The sequence below is a fragment of the Corvus kubaryi genome, unplaced genomic scaffold (assembly GCF_017639235.1).
Source record: "Corvus kubaryi isolate FWS band 111438036 unplaced genomic scaffold, C.kubaryi_AGA036_p1.0 133, whole genome shotgun sequence".
In the NCBI taxonomy this organism is placed as follows: domain Eukaryota; kingdom Metazoa; phylum Chordata; class Aves; order Passeriformes; family Corvidae; genus Corvus; species Corvus kubaryi.
The window spans coordinates 20,491,791-20,510,390 of NW_024580667.1; the positions used below are offsets into that span (position 1 = coordinate 20,491,791).

Sequence of the window (18,600 nt, forward strand, 5' to 3'; positions counted from 1 at the left end):
TCCCTAGCATGGAAGGATAGGAAGAGTCCTGTCTGAGAAATTATCACTAACAGGGGTAGGTTAGAAATGGTGCTATCTTAGTGTGGTTTTGAACTACTTGTTGCATTAGAAAAGAATTAATACAACTTTTCAATTGGCAAGGGCTTAATGAGCTTTAGCTCTTATGAAGGAAAGAGACTAAACTAGTTTAATCACTTCAGGAAACAGTTAAATTTTAGGAAAGTAAAAGAGTCCCTAGATTTTGTCAAATTAAAATATGTAATATTTTTTCTTCATTGAAGTGATGTAATTGTGATCCTGGAAGTACAGGGATTGTATTTTCTACTACTTGCCATGCATTATGAACTGTAGGTATATGTGTATCATATCTGTATTTGTCTTACTAATATTTAGACCTTAGTTTTCAAAGGTGATATTTATCCATGTTGCACTTTTTAAAATTATTATTTTTGATTTCACAACTTGGAAAGTAAAGTTTTTATTCACTGTTCCTGCGTTTTGGGTATCCTAATTCTAATGAGCTTCACTGTCTTTTATTCTTACCAGTTGCATTCAAACTACACTCAAAGTAATCATGTTCTGTTTAATTTTTCAGCAGATTATGTGGAGTCATTACTTGGATTTTATGTTAATATATTATTGAAGTATATCAGGATGATATTTTGTGTCAGAAATATCATACATTCTTAGGCAACATGGCATGCAGATTAGGCCTTTATTGAGGGATCAAAAAGAAAAATTTCTTCCTAGTATATTTCAAACATGTATTTTTAATAGAAAAAGCCCATAGCCTTTTTGGTTTGGAAAGAAATAACAGTTCAAAATTATGTATCGCTTCAGGTTTTTTTAATTGCAAAAATGATGGAAAAGAGCCTTAAGAAAATACTATTTCTCATGAAAGTTTTTATTACTTGAAGCTTAGGAGATGGGAATGAAATGACTACATCAATAAAGCATTTTGGACTTCTCTTGGCTTGTGTTAGCTTTTGCTTTTTTCCTAGGTAAAAGGTGTTCTTTGATCATCCGTAACATCAAGATCTGTGCTGCCAAACAAAGAAAGCAGTATGAATAATTTCCAGAATTTTATCATATTCTCAGTTTCCCTTCCTCTCATCTGCAAAGGATATTTTTCGATAGCAGATTGAAATTAATGGCTTGGAATTGAATTACGTGCTCTGTGCTGCAAATAAATATAAATCAAATATTTTCTTTCTCTTAATTGAGTCTTTTTTAAAAAATAAAATTGTCTTATGGTTCTTGTTTATGTTTTTTTGGCCACGTGAACTGTGTGATAGAGTATCCCCTGAGGCCCTTTTGATTGTTCCAATATCATTTGTGACACAGACAAGGCTCAGCTGTGCATAACATAATATTATATGTAAGAGCTGGTATACATACATATTTCAGTGACACAAGCATGTAAATATATATCTATAACTAAAGATTATTATAAGGGCAGATTCTGAATGTTGTTAAGTGTATGTAATTTAAAAGAATAAATAGAAATCTTCATTGTAAGCCTTACAAAAACCTAAAAAACTAATCACTTCCAGATGCATAGTTATATTGGAATTTATGCTGTATGTATGGCTATTTTTCTGTCTCATAAGGTATACATCAGACAATTAGAATGATAGCCAGATAGATGCATTGAGCTAAAAACCACATATGTATGCCCAGAAAAGTAGATGAGAATGGGACTTTAAGGTGCGCATAAATAAGATATTAATAATGTACATAGTGTTTACTGTTAAATCAGTTGTGAGTTTAAAGGATTTAGTTTCTTATTTCTATGTGATTATTTTCTAGTTGAACTATGGCATTTGATGCAATGAGTCTGGTAGAAAACGCTGAAACACCAAATCCTAAACTTTGATTTCCTTACTTGGAGTTTTACTGAACACTTCACATTTCTAACCATATCTAGAGAATGAGCATTTTTGGCCATGCCTAGATTATGAAATAAATGCAAGCCAGGGCCTGTTTGCTGGCCTCGGGCTGTGTGGGATAAGTCCGTACACATCTGTAAGGCAAAACTATTTTCTCCCTCCAGAGATGGGGCCATGCCCAAGTGACCTATGGGAATTGATTATTGTCATGTGATCCACGAATGGTATCCAGGTTTCATCTGCATGAGTGCTAGCTGATAGGAACCAGGAATGTATAAGGAAGTGTGCTAGAATGTTCAGAAAATACAGAGAATCCCAGGGCAGTACTTTTATCCAAACCCTTCTTTTATTTACAAATACATAGCAGAGGTTTAATCTTCATAGAGATAGATTAAAAGACACTCATTCTATGGCACAGATGTTCTGAGTTTTGATAGCACACAAGGGAGTGCAGTGAAGACCAATGCCTGTTTTGTTCCTGCATGCCAGGTGAGCACATTATTAAGGAAAGGAGGCCACAGACTTCCGTCTCTCTGCTCTCTCTCTCTCTCTACAAGACGCTTAAAAATTTCTTGGAATTCTTTTGTTAATTTTTTTTAGTATTCCATTGTACATCATCAAAGACAAATGGCAAACTGTAATTTAATTTTTTGTTTTGCCAAGTGAAATTCTTGTTTTTTAGTAAGCTGTACATCCAATTGCCATGATTAAAAAACACAAAGGAGCAAGAAATGCCATCTTCTGTGTGACAGAGGAACCTTCATTCACTATAATGGGGTGAGGAACAAACCTCTCCGATAGGTAGATATACACCGATAAAGCACAGGTAGTGAAATCAGTGTCAGGTTTTCTGAACTAGACCTTGAACTTATGGAAAGAGTTGCAGTTTAGAAGTTCTGTGTCATGTCCCAAGTACTAAACACAAGTATCCGTAGTCATTGGATACTTGTCAACCTCTTCCCCATGACAGAAGCACGCTTCATGTTCCCTCCAATATCTCCCAGTCTGCTTGTTGCTTCTGCCACTGATCTCCTGTCACTGCCAGAGACTGAAGGTGCTGAGGTGTTCACCACAAAAGGGCAGTGTCTGCTTTTCTCCTGAGCATTCATTTAAAGCAGAACAATAGAAGAAAGAAGTTTCATCTTCATTGTCCATCCTCAAAATAGACCCTGAGTTATTATAATAAATTCTGAACAAACAACTTAATTCTGTCGTCATTCACATGAGAATTTTCTGTTTCTGGGTATTTTGCTGACATAAAAAATCCAGTCAAACTACATTTTAAGTGTAGATCGCTATTTATAAGCCCACTGCCTAATGTATCAATGTTTATTTTGTCTTTAACCAAATTTGCATTATCACTGATTCTTTTTTCTTCTGTCTCCTTTCTTAGTCTTTTGGATCTTTTTTGTTTCATTAGCATTTACTTTTTTACTTACCCTTGCAGAGTTTATTATTCACTCTAATCTCAAAAGGGTTAAACAATTTCACTCACCAGTTTTTGGCTAAACTGGACTCTTGATTATCTTTTGGTTTCCATAACAACACAATTCCAATTTCTTACTTCTAATCTGTAAGAAAAATTCCAGTAGAATTTTAAATCCCATATGATAAAGAGTGGTCTGAGAGCTTTGTTAAATACTGGACAATAAATACTTCACAAGTGCACTAAGTAATTTCCTGATTTCTTCTGCTACAAACATTTAATGAAGAGAGCAGGAAAATGGAATTTGATCTGAGAGTCTTTATTGGTTTAAGGATTTCAAATGGTACTCTGGTATGCTCTTAAGAGCCCATCAGACTCATGAAGTTATACACCATAACATTGATAATAATTTTTATATTCTTCCCTTGATTAAGATTATTGATGTGGAATTGTTTAGGGGTGACAACTTTCTGGTTTCCTAATGCATTTTTTCCCATAAATTCTAATGGTCTTGGTTTATACTGTAAGTTGGAACATTATGGTACAGAATGATTCATTGTGAAGTTACTTTATTTCTCTAATTTTTGTTTTCTAGATCAAGCTAATGCCTCCAGCTCCAAATGATGACCTGGCTTCTCTGAGTGAGCTAACAGACAGCAGCCTGCTTTATGAGATTCAGAAGCGTTTCAACAATAATCAGATATATGTGAGTTGCTATTCACCTATCAATAGTAAGCTTTAAAAAAAGACCAAAGAAAGAATAGGAAAAATAGGATTACTGTCTTAACTACTGGACAGTAACCTGCCCCAAACTCAAGACTAGTTTTAAATGGATGAGGGCATGTGTATGTGTGTGTGAGCCCTGCAATTCCTCAAGTTCATGTCAGAAAAGGAGATATGGAAAATGGAATACAACTTCAGAGAGGTTTGAATACAATTTATGCGTGCTTATTTCACGGAGGAAGTGTGTTGGTAAACATTGATGAACACACTTGTCAAGAATGAGTGTTTTAAGGTCGCTCAGATCAGTGTGGCTGGTGGGGGTGGTGTACCACCATACTTTGTAATCTTCCTTCTCAAACCACTGAAAGATCCTTCCATTTTTAACATTATGTCAATTTAATAGAGCATGATTACTGGAAATGTAAAAGAAATTTAGATTTTAAAAGCTTAGAATTCAGCATGGGATATTTAATTAATCATTTCTTCCAATATCACAGAAATAATTGTAATGGTAATCATCTAGATACCAAAAGAAATTGTTACAGCAAGATTTTGTAAGGAAAGTTTTCCTGTCTGGGCCATAATAAGCACAGAAGGCATCCAGTTAAGCACTTGAAAATTTTTGTATCCCTGTCCATATCTTACCCATAACTTATTACTAACTTACTGAAGAGCTGAGTGGAATGCAAATGGGAAACATGCATATTATTTTTAAATTTATAAATTGATTACACTGTTTAGACTAAAGGAATATGGGGAATTGTTATGTTGCTGTGAATCCTTTTGAAATTATGGGAACTTCACTTTTAGGTGTTGTGGCATTCAATGTTAAAAAAAATTTCTGGGGTTTAGAGTCATGGATCAAATCCTAAAAATACTCATAATATGAGTATTTATTTTTCTTCATCTCACTTTCAAAGTTACCAGATAACTTAAACTGAATTCATTAAGATTCACAGAGGAAGTCTTATTTTAAGATACTGAAGATTTCATCTGCAAGGATCTTCTATTCTGGAATTCTCTTTGCTTAACAGGACTTGTAGGCAGTGATCACTAGTATTCTGCTCAACAGCAGCCTTGGTAGAGTGCTTTGGTAGGGTATCAGCATCAGTGCTGAAGATGCTTTCATCTTGACTTGGTTCTTAGACTTAGAAGGAAAATTCCTTGGGCTCCAATTCCAAACCAAAGTTGTCATTAGCACTAAACACTTCCTGCTTCATGGTTCTTTTTAAGTTTTATAAAGTTTCATTTTGCCGGAAAACCCAACAGTGAAGTCAGGGTGGGTGAGAGAAGGGAAACACATTGATGCATTTTAGAAGGAAAACAGTACATTTACTATGCAGGACAATATTTTCCACCTCTCCAAATCAAAATGCTTCATCTTGAAGAAGACAGCATGACTGGAACTGTTCACATGATGCTTTGCTGTCTGACCTCTTCAGAGACAGAAGCCAGGCAGTTTTTGCATCGTAAGAGTGTAATATAGCAGCAGCTATTTGTGTGGAGTGAAAAGTATAGCAGCAAGAGTGACCTACAATCTTACACTTAAGTGCATACAATTGTAGAATGGTTTGTTTTGGAAAGGACCTTTGAGATCATCTGGTTCCAACTCTTCTGCCATGGCCAGGGATATCTTCCAGTTGAAGATGGTGAACTCAAGGCCCCATGCAACCTGTCCTTGAACATTTCCAGCGATGGGGCATCCATAACTCCTCTGGGCAACCTCCTCTAGTGCCTCAGCACCCCCACAGTAAAGAATTTTTTTCCTAGTAGCTAATATAAATCTCTTCCCTTTCAGCTTAAAACCATTCCTCTCCATTCTGTCACTACAATCCCTGATAAAGAGTCCCTCCCTATCTTTCCTGTAGCCCCCTTTAGGTACCAGAAGGTTACTATAAGTTCTCCCTGGAGCCTTCTCCACGCTAAACAATCTCAACTCTCTCAGCCTATCTTCATAGCAGAGGTACTGCAGGCCTCTGATCATCTTCATGGCCCTCATCTTGTTCTAACAGGGCCATGTCCTTCCTGTGCTGGGACCCCAGAGCTGGATGCAGCACTGCAGGTGGGGTCTCGCCAGAGCAGAGCAGAGCGGCAGAATCCGCTCCTTCACCCTGCTGCCCACGCTGCTCTGGATGCAGCCCAGGATACAATTGGCTGCCTGGGCTGCTAGAGCACAGTGCTGGCTCTTGTCCAGCCTCTCATCCATCAAAGCCCCAAACATGAAATAGTAAAATCTTGCAAACTTGCAAGCATTAAATGGTTTACTTTTTCTAATATAGTCAGGATAGCTTTTCCAGATGCATGCTCATATGTTCATATACACATGCACTTGCATAAAGACATATATGTATCAATTGCTCCATCTTACCCCACAAGCAATATATTTTAACGTATCAACTCTGGATAGCCAGTATAGCATTTCTAAATTATGTCATCTATTCCATTAAAATCCCTTGAGGAGCTTGTTTATGTGGTAGGCATGCCAGGAGTTAGACTCGATGATCCTTGTGGGTCCCTTCCAACTCAGCAGCTTCTGTGATTCTGTGACATTTTTGTAGTTTAGCAAGTGGTAAGTTACAAATTAACTTTCAAATAATCTACCAATAATATATGTAGTGCAATTTTTCTCTGCATAATTTTCAGTTATGAAGAACTCAGTTTTATTATAAAAAGGCTAATTAATTCTGTTCAAAGTGTAAATTTAGATCTCAAGTTCAAACAGTGGAGTTAAAAGCTCAGAACTCATGAATTATGTTTAGCATGTTGTTAGCTAGAGTTAAGAGGCTTTACTGAGGTTCTATTTGGAAGAAAGCCATTAGCCTCCTTAAAAATTTAATTTATGACTTAATAAAGCAGTTGTATCTTCTTTTTTTCAGACCTACATTGGTGATATACTGTTGCTTGTTAACCCATTTAAAGAACTTCCTATTTATTCTACCATGGTAAGAATTCTCTTTTAAAAGATTGCGGATATTTTTCACAATTCATATAGTTCATTTGACATGCCAAACCCCTACAATTAATTAATATATATGCCCATTTTGTGTGGGGAGCATCTCAGTTTTAGTGTTTTAGCAAAAATTTAAAAATGTCTTCCAAGATATAGCTATTTTTGCTGTGTCTTATTGGTAAAGCAGTCATCTTGATGATGCTTTGAATGAGCAGCAGCACTTCTGGTTGTTTAAAAATAATTCCTGATGACCTTGGTGGTTTCTGCCACAGTCAAACTTACAAAAATAGATGCATACTTCATACAGTGGTTATTTTAGTTCACACCCCCTTGCCCAAAACATGATTATGGAGATAGCAATCTTGGATGGTGCACAAAGGCTCAAAATGTCTGTCTGTGCTCCACACCGGGCCTCTCATCTGGGATATTGTACAGCAGTGAAAGCAACATGCTGAGCACGAGCTGAACACTGCCCTGGCTCAGGCACGGGGACGTGACTTGTGCTGGTCACAGGCAGCATTTGGGCAAGGACAACTTGAGTTGTGTAAAAACACTCAAGAGTTTTGATCTCTCCTTCATCTTCACCCAGACATTTTAGAGATAGTGTTAGTGTAACTGTTAATTTATCCTCCCTTCTTAGCTTCCCATTGATGCACTGAGATCACAGAGATCAGCCTCCCTGAGAGGGAAGGTTCAAATATGTTTATTTAACTTACAAGAGTTATAAAGGGTTAAAAATTTGGTAAGCAAATTGTAATTTGTGGCTGTTTGCTAAGTCACATGGCTTTGTATGTATCAGTAGTAAATCTGAGAGAAAGAAATGCTTTGCCATTCATGGTAGGAGCAGCAGATTCCAAGTTGGGAGTCTGAATTTATTTCTAAAAATGGAAATCATCCATCATCTCCAGGGTTTTAGATGCTGGCATTTTTTTCCTGTCACTGTGTATTTTATATTAGCTACATGATTTTGTGCACCAAGAGAGAACTGTAAAGAGGAAGAGTTTACATATTAAAATGTTTCCTGAATGTTTGCTGTATCTTTATTCTCTGTGATAGATCTATTTAATTAAATTTATCATGAGACACTTTTTGTCCTGTAATTGTTTGGGTCACCTTGGATAATAATTGCTTTCACTTCATCATTGTAATCTGCACTCTATTGTGCATTATGCAGGTATTTCCCAGATGATCAAGAAACCATGGTTGTAAAACCACTTTGTTTTTGAAATGCTCCGGTATACTGCAGCAGCTTAGCTGATATTGTATTAAAGTCTCTAAGTGGTAGATGGTCTATATATTAGAGTAATAAAAAGTGATGATGTCAATTCCTCACTAAATGCTGACGTGCTATATGATGTGGCTCATTAGTTAGCGTTTTTGTTTCAGGTATGTAGTTTGTTAGCTGTCAAAAAGAAAAGGAATGCAAACTTCTTGGGCATGATACTATTTTTAAAACAAGAATAATGCAATGAAAATATTATAATATATATATATTTTAGTAACAGAGACATTTTATGTTTTTCTTTTTTTAAAAAATACTGTTCATAACTTCTCGACAAACATAATTTTGTTACAGTGCACTGACCTCCCACACTTCGTTCCAGTAGAATACTACTAAAGTAAATATTTTGTAAGCAATTATTCATTCTGACATGACAAAGAATCATACATTAATAGACACTGATGTACTTTGCTTCTTACGAAATTCAATGCAATTGTTAGAGGATAATATTATTGCATTTTTACCTGGAAATACACTGTACTACTACACTACACATTATAATAGCATTATACTACAAAGAACATGCAAATATGACTTTGAAGGTATCTTAGTGACTGTAGAAGTGCTTGAGCTGTGGTCACGCTGCTTTGTTACATTCCTGCAGAATTTACTTGTGCCTGATTAAGACAAATATATTCTTGAAGTTTGTGTTAGAAAAATATGTAAACTTGAAACATTTTGCATTGAGCATACACGTGTGAAGGTTTTTCTTTGTACGTTGTGACATTCTGAAATGATTCCTGGAGAATTGGTGTGGATTTGATCTTTTTTTGTCTGGTAGCCCTTAAGGCCTGACTGAGAATGTATATGGAGGATTCATTCAGCTGCAGTGTTGTAGATGCCCCAGGATTGAATAGCTTAATATCTAAATAAATAAGACAGGCATGGGACAGCAAGGGGTGAGAACATCAGGATACCCTCAGAAAAAAGAAAAAAAAAAAAAAAGTGGTTTCTACAGCAGATATTTTGGATTTACTCAGGCTTTAAGGAGAGTATATGTTGCCAGCTGTGTCTATCAGGAGTTATTCTATATTGCAGAGAGAGTATTTGTGGGATGTCATGTAGTAAATTAGTTAGTTTATAACCTATTCGTTTGATTTCAATTTTAAATTTTCATGGGATGTTCATATCTCATTTTGTATATTTTCAAGTCAAGATATTGAGAAACTATAGATGTAAGGTATTAAAAAATAGCTTACTGGGTTTTGTTTTATTAATGCACAAACCAGTATTGTTAAGTCCTCTAGTTATGTTTACTTTTGTGTCTTAATTAGACCTTCTGTGTTTAAAGCTCTATTTTCTGCAATTAAGAACTTCATAGCTGTTGTAAAAGTATCACCTCTATAGCTAGAGAGATTCTGTTCATAATGCTTATAAAGCTTTACAAAATACCCAAATTAGGGGGATGAAACATAATTGTTTTGAAATGTATTTGTCATTTTAATTTTCTACAATTTTTCAGGTCACCCAGCTTTATTTAAGTAATTCTGGAAAACTGTGTTCCTCGCTTCCCCCACATATATTTTCCTGTGCTGAAAGAGCTTACCACATGCTATTCCAGGAGCACCATCCCCAGTGCTTTATCCTCAGGTGAAAATTTATCTTTCTATTAATTAATTTGTACCTCCTGCCTTTCAGCTGTTTCCCTTGGTCCTCAGCAGTTGAAATTTCTATTTTATTTTTTTCTCCAACAGATTTTTTTTCTGTGTACTGATCTCTGTATCATACATTAGAGAAAAATAGAAATGAGAAAGGTTTAATTACATCTCAAGTTCATAAATTCTCTTGGGCAATTGCCACTCCATGTAGCTGCATCTAATTAGGAGCAAGAGTTAATGGCAAAGAATTCAAAACTGCTGTGTGTGTTTGCTAATACTACATGAATCAGGATTAGAAATAGGATCTATTGACAATAAAAATGATAAGTCCTTGACTAAATTATAAACCTCTGTGGTGAGGCGCCTGTATTGGAGCTTGCACTCTGCCTCAAATGTCTGTGTGATCATGAGTTTGTTCTTTAACTCTCCAAGCTCAAAATGGACTTTAAAATGCACTTTAGCCTTTATTCAGTGTTGTTTTGATGGTAAATAACTTCAAGATTGTGAATAAATGTATTAGGAATCTGTGAAAAGAGTTTTATCCAAATATGCTGGTTTTAATAATGGTGAAACTTGTCATTCACCTGGAACTTTTTAATCCCCAAATCTGTTAATCCTTCTTTTCTCAAGCTCTCTGAAAGCAGTGGAGAATTTGATGTACTCAGTAAAAGAAATTTGTTATTCAGTCTTATCATCTCTATCTTTCCACACTTTACTTACTTTCATATTTTCTGAATCTTTAAACTTAATCCACAGGATTACAGAATCAATGAGATTATAAAAGACCTTTGAGATCATCGAGTCCAACCTTTGACTGAACACTATCTTGTCAAGTAGGCCATGGCACTGAGTGCCACGTCCAGTCATTTCTTGAATACCTCCAGGGACGGTGACTCTACCACCTCCTGAGCAGCCCACTCCAATGTCTAATCACCCTTCCTGAGACTAAATTCTTCCTGATGTCCAACCTAAACCTCCCCTCGTACAGTTTGAGGCCATTTCCTGTTGTCCTGTCACTGGTTGCCTGGGAGAACAGGCTGATCCCCTCCTGGCTGCAGCCTCCTTTCAGGCAGTTGTAGAGAGTGCTCCGGTCTCCCCTAAGCTTCCTTTTTTTCCAGGCTAAACACCTCCAGCTCCCTCAGCTGTTCCTTGTAGAACTCATGCTCCAAACCCTTCACCAGCTCCATTGCCCTTCTCTGGACTCTGTCCAGCACTTGAATGTTTTTCTTGAAGTGAGGAGACCAGAACTGGACACAGAACTTGAAGTGCAGCCAAATTTCTTACCATGTTACAAAATTTTTTTCCCCAGTCACTTCACATCTGAGCAAAAGTTCACTCACTGAAATTGAGCATTTTACAACAGGGAAGCATTTGGCCAAATCACTGAAGAACTTACTATCAGTTATTCACAATTATTATCAGTTTATAGCAAGCCAGCTTCATTCCTGTATACTTAACACCAAGAGCTGTCTTTGTATAAACTTCTAATGGAAGTTACAGAATAAAATAATGCTATTAGTTATGCTCTTAAGTAGCCAGTAGGTGGACTTTTCTTGGTTAGCTTCCTTCTGACTGCATTTTGCTCTTGCTTTTCAGGATATGAAAATACATTAAGCACTGACAAGATAAGTAAAGAGCTGTCTAGGGAGCCTAAATATAGACTTGTTAAAAGCTAAGGATCCTTAGTAAATCAAACCAAAGATTTATGGCATGCTGATGGCTAATTTTGTGAGTCAAAAAATCATAATGAATACATAAAATGAAATGGTCTAACTTCTTAGCAGACAGGAGTGTCAATATCCAATGATTCTGTTGTGATATAAATCACATTTTTAAGCCAAATAACCTGGAATGGAGAGAAATCCTTGTGTTTTACAGTGGAATGCATTGAAAGCTTTGGATTTCCTCAGTTTAGCATTACCAAAGCCATTCTGATCAAGTAAAAAATATTTATTTTTTGAAAGTATAGTTCCATATATCATAAGTGCAGTTACAGATTTGTATTAAAACATTGTTTAGAAATACACTGTTCAATTTAGCTCAATTTTAAGAATATAATTTCCAACTAACATGCAGGATTGATCAGTTATAGATAACATTACTGATATTACACAACCCACTCTTTTATGTTTAACAGTTTTGCTTGCACATATTTGTTTCAAATCTAGAAACCTCAGTCACTGGGAGCAAGACTCAGTGTCTCGCTTACATACTCAGAAAATGGAGAAGAAATAAATTATTCTGACCCCCAAAAGTGTGCAAACTTAAGTCACTCTTCCCTGGATATATCTTACTATATTAATGGGAATTTGGAGTAGTAATGCTCACTGTTTAGGGTAGTACAATAAGAGATTTGTTTCAGAAGTTCATGCAAAACAGCACACCTGTCTTCCTTTAAATCTGGTGGAAATCTTATATGAACACATTCCGTCAGCAGTTTTCCATCATTTCTGGCTATAGTTCAAGTACTGCAGGAATAAGTTCTTTTCATTAAGTATTTCTGCAGTTCTGAGTGTGGTACCTTTGGTCAGAATTGAAAATGAAATGCAAAAAATAAAACCCTGTCATTTTTATTATCTCAAATGACAGATATAGTGCTCCTCACGTGTTATATATTTCGTCATATTTTCCCTAAATAGATGATTTGTAGAATTTCTTTATACTGGGATTATTGCTTACCAAACAATAATGATCCAATAATGGGCCAGTGTTCTGAAATCATAAAGGTATAGACACACCAGCCTAATATGCATAAAGTAAGAGTAAGCGGGTACTTCTCAGTACTTGCAGAAAGCAATTCTTAAAAATTGCCTGGAGCTGGCTGTTTTCTGACTCTTACCTGGGCTTCCTTGATTAACTACTTCCATGTGATGGTTCTGTCTGCCTAAGTCCCTCTCCATCCAGTAACTTTTTAACCCGGTGGGGACCAGCTGCTGCGGTGGTCTCAGAGCTGGGGTGTTCACACAGGCTTTGTGGGTTTGGGAGTCACCACGAAGGGAGTTGGAACTCCAGCCACAGCTCTTCACAGCCAAGCCGTTCACGTGGATGTCCAGCAAGCACATGTTCCACATGGAGCTCTCCAGCGTGGGTGTCACTAGCAGCCCAGCTAGACTGTCACAAGAAAGCAAAAGAGTTGTATGATAATCCAAATGCCATGGATTTGATGGGTGTAGGTTCTTTAGTTCCTCCTGGGTGTATTATGTCTTGTGTTCTTTGCTTCACATGGCTTTGTATTTTCACACTTTCAATTGGACTTTTTCCTAACAAATTAAGATTTTAATTTTTTATGTCAAAATAGAACTTATTTTTTAAATTATTCATAATATTTGAAGACAGAAAGATTAGACCTGTAATTAAGGTTGTATTAACAAAATATTCATAAAGAAATAGTAGGGAACAGGCCCTCCATCAGGTAGTTATAAAAAAAAGCTGGAAAGCCAAAGAAGGAATAAAGTGAGAAAACTTCATGGAACTTGCCTAAAGCCCTATGTGAGAATAGGGTTTCAAATTCTCTGTTTATTTTCCTTTCCTTTGGAGTACGCTGTTTCTAATTTAACCTTTTTTTATACGTGAAATAAGCCTTCTTTGTCTGTTCCATATCGCCTTCTAAGGAAGTTTTAGTGCAGAAGAATGCTTTTCTGCTTTGTTGCTAACTTACCCTACGCCTTGATAAGTCAATCCAAACAAAAGTAATAAGAAACCAACATTCATATTGTAAATCACATTTGGAAAAATATAGTGATGAAACACTTATTTAAAAGAGAAAACAGGAGTTGTTCTCTAAGCAGCATTGAATTTCTAGGGCAAAAATACTGACATTGCAAAAAATTTTATTCAACCTCAAATGAAATGGAATAAACAAGATCTGGTACAAGGTACCAAATTACTTTTCCATTGTTAAATTGCCTCAAATGTTCCAAATAATGGTATCAACAATTAAAACTTTTCCTAACATAGCATTTTTTCTCAGCGGTTCAATCTGTATTTCACTGAAAGTGAATATACCATTGAAATGTACAGAACAACTAAGTCATGTTGTGTCTCTCTTTCAGCAACCACATTCTAGTGAATTTTGTAGCCCTGAACAGTAATGTAGCAATCATTTTGATCAACAACCTCCCGTGGCAGGACTGTAAAATGAACAGTTGAGCCGAGCATGTCATATCTTTGCAGCTGAGTTCCTGCAATGTTCAGAAAACATGAATCTTGAGAAGAAATATTCAAAAATGTACAGAAACTGTCCACTTTTGCTTGTTTGCATGGTCGTGTTAGCTGGGCCACATTTGTCTTGCAGTCAAAAACAACACATAGCTTTATGTTAAAAGTGAAGCAAATTAATGCTTAAGTGGGGAAACTCATGGTGAACACTCCAGTTTCTTTGTTTAAGAAGTCATTTTTTCTGGTTTTAATTTTAAGTTGCATGCCTGCTTTGTAATTCTTGAAAACAGAGGCACATCAACTTTTATTTTAGCATCCCTTCTCCCCACCCTCAATTTCTCCAGTTGTGAGAAAGATTTTTGAAACCTGGAAAAACTTTCTGTTACAGTGGCTGGTTTTGGCCTGGTTTGTCTGTTTCTTTTGAAAGCTTCTAATTGCAGGAAATTAGGCAAGCTGGGAGCTATATTTCTCCCTCTTTGCTTCTGCTGGTGGTATCAGCTTTGCAGCTAATACACTTACCGCTTTTAGAGCTACTGAAATGCTGGATTGCCCGTGCTACCTCTCTAGGCTGCCCGAGGCTTTCTAAGGCATTGAACTACGAGCCTAGCTGGTAAAAAGCTGTAAGTATCTCCACATTTCTGGATAATACAGTATAAGATCTGTTATTTCTAAGATTGTGAAATGTCTGTAAGGGAGGAATATCCTGTCTGTAAGGGAGGACTAGTGTCCTGTTTCAATTTTTCTCGGTTCCTGTTAGTGACAACAGGCAAAGAAACATGGAATCTGGAGATTGCCATTATAAAGGCTAATGCTGGATCTTAAGAACAGAGGCAGAATGGTACAATTAGTGTTTGGAGAGTGAAGTCATCATTACATGGGCAGAGATGCATATTTTGTAGGGTGACATCAAGTACCGTCTGACTTTTGAAACTCTTTCAGAGTCAGAAGCCGAAAATCTGACCAAGGGATAGTGCCCTTAAGGAGAACCTTGTCGTTTCTGGAGAGTTGCTAATTTCATATTAGTTGCGACAGTGACCATCTTGACATTACACAATTCCATTTGCTCTTAGACCTGGTTTAAACATGGCTTTGTGACCTCCTAGTTTAGATCTTCACATAACATAGAATCATAGAATGTGAAGAGGTTGGAATGGACCTTAAAGGTGGTCTAGTCCCAACCTCTGCTGCCATGGGCCTCCCACCTCCCACTAGACCAGGTTTCTCAAGGCCTTATCCAACCTGGCTTTGAACACCTCCAGGGATGGGGAACCCATAACCTCCCTGGGCAACCTGTTCCAGTGTCTCACTCCCCTCACGGTACAAGATTTCTTGCTAATATCTTACCTAAACTTCCCCTCTTTCAGTTTGTATCATTACTCCTTTTTCTGTCACTACAGTTCCTGACAAAGAGTCCCACTGTGGCTTCCCTGTAGGCCTCCTTCAGGTGCTGGAAGGTTGCTATGAGGTCTCCACACAAACTTCTCTTCTCCAGGCTGAACAGCCCCAACTTTCTCAGCCTGTCTCCATAGGGAGATGCTCTTATCAACTTTGTGACCCTCCCCTGGAGTTGCTCCAACAATTCAATGTCCTTCTTATGCTGGGGACACCAGAGCTGGATGCAGTACTCACAAGAATGGAGTACAGGAGGAAAATTGGCTCCTTCAACCAGCTGGCTATACTGCTTTGGATATAGCCCAGGATTATCTTGGCTTTCTGGTCTGTGAGCACGCACTGCTGGCTCATGGTGAATTTTTCATTGACCATTGCTGTCAAGTCTTTCTGCTCAGGGCTGCTCTCTGTCACTTTTCTGCCCAGCCTGTAGGTGTGTCTGGGGTTGCCACGACCCAGGTGCAGGACCTTGCACTTCGCTTTGTTGAATTTAATGAGGTTTGCATCAGCCCACCTCTCAAACCTGTCAAGGTCTCTGGATGGTATCCCTTCCCAGCATAAAGTGTCACCCCACAGCTTGGTGTCATCAGCAAACTGGAGCACTTGATCCCACTGTCCATGTCACTGACAAAGATGTTCAGCAATATCCGCCCCAGTTCCTACCCCTGAGGGACACCACTCATCTCTGGTCTCCACATGGACAACGAGATGTTGAACACCACTTTTTCTGTGTGATGATCCAGTCAGTTCTTTATCCACCAAATGGTCCATCCATCAAATCTCTAATTTAGAGACAAGGATGTTGTGCAGGACAGTGTCAAACACTACGTAAGTTCAGGTAGACAATGTGAGTTGCTCTGCCCCTGTCCACCAACACCATAGCCCTGGCATAGAATAGAGACTGATTGGTCTGTAGTTGCCTGTCTTCTACTTTTTTTTTTTTTTTAAATGGATGTTAATATTTTCCTTTTTCTAGAGAGCAGGGACTTCACCTGACTGCCACAATTTTTCAAAAATGATGGATAGTGGCTTAACAACTTCATCTGCCAGCTCCCTCAGGACCCACAGCTGAATTTCATCAGATATATCAACATGTTGGCAGATTGTAAACCATTGCAGTCTTGGACCATAAACCTCCTACTGATGCCAGTAGGAGTTTGAAGTCCAGTGTCAGCCTCCACCTTGATATAGAAACATGGAAAACATAGACAAAAGCAGTTTGACATATCCCATATAGTAATGACAAGATCTGTCATGTCACGTAAGACTAAAGTTTGCCAGGCAAACAATAAGATATTCACCAAGCTGCATGTATGTCCCATGAGAGTTGAATGAGATTAAATGGTGCATTGCTATTCAAGTATGGAGCTCTTTTTTGTCCTTCCCTCTTTTGTTTCTTCCTTTTTAATTGATTTCTCCTTTGAAGTGATATTTGAATAGATAAAGGAATAGCGAGACAGCTACTGTATTTTGCTGCATTCTCATTTTCAGAAACTAAAATATGCAGATAACAGATTGACCAGCCATCACATCCATTGTACTTGTGAAAAATCTAAGTGGCTGTTGTATAAACAGCCTTTTAAATTTGATCAAGTGAATGAATGAAGGAGAAGCATCAAATTACATTTTATTTGGTTCAGTTGTCTGTAAAGAAAACATCATCTTATAATTCAAGTAAGAAATTCTTACCTAATTTTTTAATCAGACTTCACTAACTTAATCCTTTCCATCTCTTTTTTCCTTTTCCTTCCTGCTTCATGCTTAAAATGCACCTGCTGACTTTTCTTCCTTCCTCCATCCCACCAGTTTTCTATTGTTTCTTTCCACCTATGTCATTCTATTTCCTTTTGCCTTATTTACTTTGGTCACTTTGCCTGTCAGAGATTCTCATTCTTTCGGATATTTATTCCACATCACAAACAAGAAATCACAATGATCCAGACAGAATCACTAAAGTCAGAGTGTATTTCAGAAACTGAGCAGGTTATAAAATCAATAAGCTTTTCCTTCTCCCTACTGTTCCTTTTTTATTTTCTTTCCCTTCTTCCTATTGTATTCTTCACTTTCCATTTCTTCTGGTTCCCCATCATTACCACAGCAGTAATTTTCCCATCTGCAAAGAGAACCAGGCAGCATAAGTGAGCTCCTTTGCCGGACAAAAGATAAAGGAAAACATAAAATCTGTGCTATAAATACCTTCAAAAAAGCTTGAAAGCATTGGATTTGATTGGCTTGACTAGTGGTACAAGACAATGTCTCTTGACAGCTCTGACAGCCCTCATGAACATAGACAGTCAGTCTATCTCCTGTGTTCTGTTCTTAATTTGTCATCCATAAACCTTCTGTTTTTTGAAATGAAAGTTTGATGGAGGTACCTTAAATCCATTCAAACAAAGCTAGCAGAGAATATAAATAACATTTCAATTGTGAAACTAACAATGTTTCCTCCCTCTCTTCCTTGCCTGTCATGTTGCAGTGGAGAAAGTGGTTCTGGGAAGACTGAAGCCTGCAAACAGATAGTGAAACACCTCACTTGCAGAGCCAGCTGCAGCAGAAATACCTTTGATACGAAGATAAAACATGTAAGTATCATTCTGATCACTGAGTGGAATGAAGCAAAACCTTGGCTTCTTGGATAGGCAGAGATATTTGAACTGTACAGAAAAAGGCGTCTGCTCTGTAGAAATTCATAAATGCTTTGTTTTCACCTTTGAAGTCAAAGGAAGTTTTTCTCCCTGAATGGGAATGGGATTAAGCTCACATTGATGTGATAAGAGAAATCTCAAAAGTGGAGGCAGTTTTGTTTCTCTTTTTTGGTGACTTTGAAAATCAGTGGTGCAGTGAATAGGAGACATTTCTGTGATAAGGAACTGTTTCTTAAACATTAATTGCTTTCAGTAAATGAATAAATTTTCCTGTATGGTGTGGTGATGCTTTTGTGGACGGTATAAGTGTTGAGACATCTGAAGTAATAGTATGCAAGACAGCAACTGTAAACTTGCAGGAAAACTGCAAGGATTGAACAAAGTTATATGGCTCAATATTTGCCTACTAAATATATTTAAGAAACAGGTAAGAGTTCTGAATATTTGTTCAGTCATATTTAATTTCCAAAATATATATTTCCATATATCCATATGTAGTGGTTTGGTCCAAAATACTCATTACTGTTTATCTGCTGTGAG

General features: G+C 37.2%; 1 protein-coding gene across 6 annotated transcripts in view; it reads left to right on the plus strand.

Moving 5' to 3' along the window:
• The window catches only part of MYO16 (myosin XVI), a 367,375-nt gene that overhangs the window by 197,277 nt on the left and 151,498 nt on the right, over window positions 1-18,600 (plus strand). For all 6 annotated transcript variants that reach the window (XM_042038442.1, XM_042038458.1, XM_042038424.1 and 3 more), the window contains exons 11-14: window positions 3,911-4,021; window positions 6,915-6,980; window positions 9,733-9,860; window positions 17,892-17,997. In XM_042038442.1, the coding sequence (XP_041894376.1) occupies window positions 3,911-4,021; window positions 6,915-6,980; window positions 9,733-9,860; window positions 17,892-17,997 (411 nt within the window). The remainder of the gene's footprint in view (window positions 1-3,910; window positions 4,022-6,914; window positions 6,981-9,732; window positions 9,861-17,891; window positions 17,998-18,600) is intronic.